The sequence below is a fragment of the Osmerus mordax genome, chromosome 15 (genome assembly GCF_038355195.1).
Source record: "Osmerus mordax isolate fOsmMor3 chromosome 15, fOsmMor3.pri, whole genome shotgun sequence".
Taxonomy (NCBI): Eukaryota; Metazoa; Chordata; class Actinopteri; order Osmeriformes; family Osmeridae; genus Osmerus; species Osmerus mordax.
The window spans coordinates 2,051,763-2,056,031 of record NC_090064.1 but is presented as its reverse complement, the minus strand read 5'-3'; the positions used below and the strand labels follow the sequence as shown (position 1 = coordinate 2,056,031).

At 42.2% G+C, this 4,269-nt stretch overlaps 1 protein-coding gene across 1 annotated transcript; it reads left to right on the top strand.

The window, feature by feature from the left end:
- Positions 1-640: 640 nt before the first annotated feature.
- LOC136957910 (putative nuclease HARBI1) lies at positions 641-3,403 on the top strand. The gene is made up of 11 exons (XM_067252128.1): positions 641-681; positions 772-833; positions 916-1,002; positions 1,090-1,131; positions 1,200-1,373; positions 1,453-1,475; positions 1,822-1,866; positions 1,972-2,141; positions 2,211-2,326; positions 2,423-2,534; positions 2,629-3,403. The coding sequence occupies exons 5-11, from the start codon at positions 1,290-1,292 to the stop codon at positions 2,997-2,999; spliced, it is 921 nt and encodes a 306-aa protein (XP_067108229.1). The 5' UTR covers positions 641-681; positions 772-833; positions 916-1,002; positions 1,090-1,131; positions 1,200-1,289; the 3' UTR covers positions 3,000-3,403.
- The last annotated feature ends 866 nt before the right edge of the window (positions 3,404-4,269 follow it).

Genomic DNA, 4,269 nt, shown 5'->3' with positions numbered 1-4,269 from the left:
AATAGACCCCGCCACAGATCACAGATTAACTGATTTACCATGGCAACTAGAGCCGCGTACTTTTCCCCGTCGGAAGCACAAATCCTCATGGAGGCATACGAGGAGGTAAAAGATATAATTAAGAAGAAAGGCAACACCGCCACAGTGATAAAGCAAAGAGAAAAAGCGTGGCAAAGTATTGCAGACCGCCTGAATGCGTAAGTAGTGCACAATTACATACTCACCGCTCCGCTGAAACATCACAATTACAATTCAAATATTTAATTCACATCTCCAAAAATGCAGTTGTACTGTAATTATGAAACGGTTAAATTTTTTATTGAAATGCACTGCAGATATGAGTGAAATTGTGTAAAGTAACTCCATCACACTGTATAAAGCTATGATAAATTTTTTGATATTTTTACTGAAAACAAGACAAAAATACCAAGTAATTTTTTGCAGTGTGACTCCATTAAATATGTGTGTGTGTGTGTAGATTAAACATGAACGGGCCAAAACGGACATGGCAGCAGGTCAAAATCAAATACAAGAACATTCTGCAGAATGGTATGGTCCCTGACTAATATTTAACAAAGCACAAGCATATATTGTACCCAGAAGGTGCCTGCTCACACATTGTCTGTACTGTTTTAGAGACGAGCATAGGTTCCTCCCAAGATGCCACCCGCTTCATTCAAGGTATGTCCTTCCATCTCTACATGGGATACAACCACATTCATATTGAATCAATTTGGACTGTCTGACTTTGGTTTACCTATTGCCTTGCAGTGTCTGGCAGCACTGTGTTCCTGTTAGAGCCACCAGCACAAGCACCAGACGATGCTGATCCAGTGAGTACTCCATCAAAGGCATACTGTAGGCCTGGCATGTCTTGTCTACTAGCTTCAATATGAATCCGATTAAATGTGATAGGGTGAAGGCCCCAGTGCAGCAGCAACAGCACATGATGGAGACGATGATGAGGAGGAGACCATCTCTCTGGATTCCAGAAGGCATGAGGTATCATGTTAAGACTGTGAAAGTACTATTTACTCTACAATGGTGAGGAGTCCTCATCAAAATCAAAAAATCTAATTTCTTTTACAGGACCCAGATGCTATACAGTGGGAAAACCAGCCTGGCAACATAGTGCGTATTAATAAAAGGACACCACATCCTGCCAAATTCCAGCTGCGCTAATTGTATTGTGTTCACAGAGCTCACAAGCTATCAGAAAGTTGTATGGCAACCACCTCCGGCGCCAAATAGAACTGGCAGACATAGACATTCAGTACAAGAAGAAAAAGATGGAAAATCTTGCACTGGAGTCCGAAATAAAAAAGAGGACAATTAGGAAACTGGACCTTGAAATAAAAAAACTTGAGAGGGAGGTGAGATATGCCTTCAATGTACACTGTATGCTAACTGTAACACAAATGTATTAATCATTATTTTTCTTTCCTCCCCCAGCTCCAAGAAGATGACACAGCTGAAAATAAAAATTAGGTATATTCTCGTAAAGTCAAGTGAGCCATGACATATGAGCTCTTATTGTGAGCACACAGGACGGTGGCATCTTTCTAAGGTTTTTTTTATTTTCCCAGCAATCAGTACAACCAAGTCATCGTTATAAGGCATCGCCCTCTTTTGCCCACCCCCCCAGCACCAGGTGTGGCCACTAGCCTATATGAAGGCCCAAAATTGTGTGTTCCTTTCTGCTCTGACAATGGCATGCCCATTCGTGCGAGATGTGGTGGATGAAGAAGCACTTGTGCTGAGGAGAGCCTTCAGGCGAGAAAGGGTCTTCAGGGACCGGTTGGACCCACTGGCCTTCCCTGATGACCATCTATATGAAAGATACAGGTTTTCTGCAGATGGCATCAGGTATCTATGCAGACTACTGGGTCCCAGGATTAAGCACCGCACTGCACGGAGCCATGCACTGAGTGTGGAGCAAATGGTTTGTGTGGCCTTGCGCTTTTTTGCTAGTGGAGCCTTCCTGTACTCAGTGGGGGATGCAGAACAGCTGAACAAGGCCACAATTTGCCGCACAATAAGGAGTGTGTGTCTGGCTATCAAAGCATTAGCAGATGTCTTCATCTCCTTCCCTGGCCACAGAAGACTCTGTGACATCAAAGAGGAGTTCTATAGGATTGCAGGTAAGAGGATCTACAAATTACAGGACAACTGTTAACACATAGTAGGATACTCATTACTTTGTGTGACAGGTTTCCCCAATGTCATTGGTGCAGTGGACTGCACACACATAAGGATAAAAGCCCCCTCAGGTGCCCATGAGGCCGATTTTGTGAATAGGAAATCCTTTCACAGCATTAATGTTCAGGTGAACATAACTTTTTGATATTGTCCATTGACGAACACTCTGCATTGCCAGTGATGTGCATTGATTGGTGTAATATTCCTCATCTTATGATTTCAGATGGTCTGCAATGCTGACTGTGTGATCAGCAATGTTGTGGCAAAATGGCCTGGCTCAGTCCATGACTCCAGAATCTTTCGGGCCTCTGAAATCTATCAGTGCCTATCACAAGGTAAGCCACACAACCCCTATTTATAACCATCATGGCTGTGTCAAGAATATCACTGTGTTTATGAGGTAGTAATGATGAGATTTTGTGTTGACAGGTGAATTCTCTGGTGTGTTGCTGGGAGACAGGGGGTATGGCTGCCAGCCTTTTCTCCTGACACCTTTCACAGACCCCCAGGAAGCACAGCAGGCCTACAACCATGCCCATGCCAGGACCAGGGCCAGAGTTGAAATGACCTTTGGCCTCCTGAAGGCACGCTTTCACTGCCTTCACAAATTAAGGGTCAGCCCTGTTAGGGCATGTGATATTACTGTGGCTTGTGCTGTCCTCCACAATGTGGCCTGCCTGAGGAAGGAGAGGGCCCCCAGAGTGCCACCAGCCATGGACTGGGACAATCCGGCAATCTTCCCTGATGACGACAGTGGTCGGCTGCTGAGGGACCAATATGTGTTGAATTATTTTAGTTAGTATGTGTGCTTTCAATTTTGGTTAAATATGTCCTGCGGTGGCAGAGGAATTTGGGTTTTTTTGGGTTCGTTTTTTTACGAATTTGGCCTCTTATGATGTTTGTGCGGTATACTGTGTGTAATACAAGGCTGCAGGGAGGCTACTGCATCCATTCATTTGTCTGTTCAGTTGATGTGTATGGATTTGTCCTGCATTTATTTTAGTGTGCAGACATGCAGGGTGTGTTATATACAGACCTTTGAATGTGTATGTATCATTTTGTATAATATGCTTGGATTCTGTGCTTTCCATCTTGTAGAGTCACTGTGACTTCAGTTTCGAAAGGAGCTGATGGTTTACCTGCTTTGTTTTGTCCTTATTCAATAAAGGAACATAATGTTACACATTGTGTTTTTATATTCATATGGAATGTGTATTTGTTTATATGACAGAGTACTAGGGCCACACTGAAGAAAAAGGATAAAGTCATAAATTTATGAGGCTGGTTCTTTCTGCAGAAAAGCTACATATTGTTTTTACAGTTTTGATACTTATGACAATGTGATACTTAATATTCTGGCACATCAGCATGTCTTTGTTTATGAAACCATACTGAAGTACAATTTCACGAAATGCCCCACATCTGTCATTTTAACAACTGTCCTCCTTTAAAACAACTGGTTACAATATTATGACTTGTGTTTTTTTCCCCTCTGTGGCCCTAATATTCTATCATTTTATATATAGCCTTATAGTCTATGGGAAACTGTAAATTATCTAATGATAGCAACATCATCTAAAAATCATTTTTTATCCAAAATCATTGAAATTAATGATCACAAACGTTTAAATAATGACAGTGGGTCTAGTTATATGTGATAACAATGTATAGTGAGCAGTGAAATAACTATTGGTTTCCATTTGTGGTGACTGCTGACTGACATTAGGGATGAGATTAAATAGATCCTGGAATTTAGCCTGGTCTGGAGCAGGCTAGCTCCACAGAATAAATCTCCATGGTAATTTATACCATAACATATCCTCCTGCCCCCTATCCATCTTTAGTGCAACCGGATTACGGATCAATTGAGCCAGGATCACCAAGATATCCTGGCTTAATCCCTTATCCTAGTTTTGTGCAACAGGCCCCAGGACGACATGGAACCTTTGAGGGTAAGTAGAGACCTTTGGCTTTGTAAACAACACCAAAGTGGTGACTGGACAAAGACGTTGACTAAACTTGTTGTTGTGACTCGATCTTGAAATGGTTTACATATCTACAAGCACAAGA

Coding starts and splice junctions, on each gene's coding strand:
- LOC136957910 (XM_067252128.1), top strand. CDS start 1,290: ATGGAAAATCTTGCACTGGAGTCCGAAATAAAAAAGAGGACAATTAGG. Junction 1,374..1,452: donor TAAAAAAACTTGAGAGGGAG/GTGAGATATGCC, acceptor TTCCTCCCCCAG/CTCCAAGAAGATGACACAGC. Junction 2,327..2,422: donor TTCACAGCATTAATGTTCAG/GTGAACATAACT, acceptor TTATGATTTCAG/ATGGTCTGCAATGCTGACTG.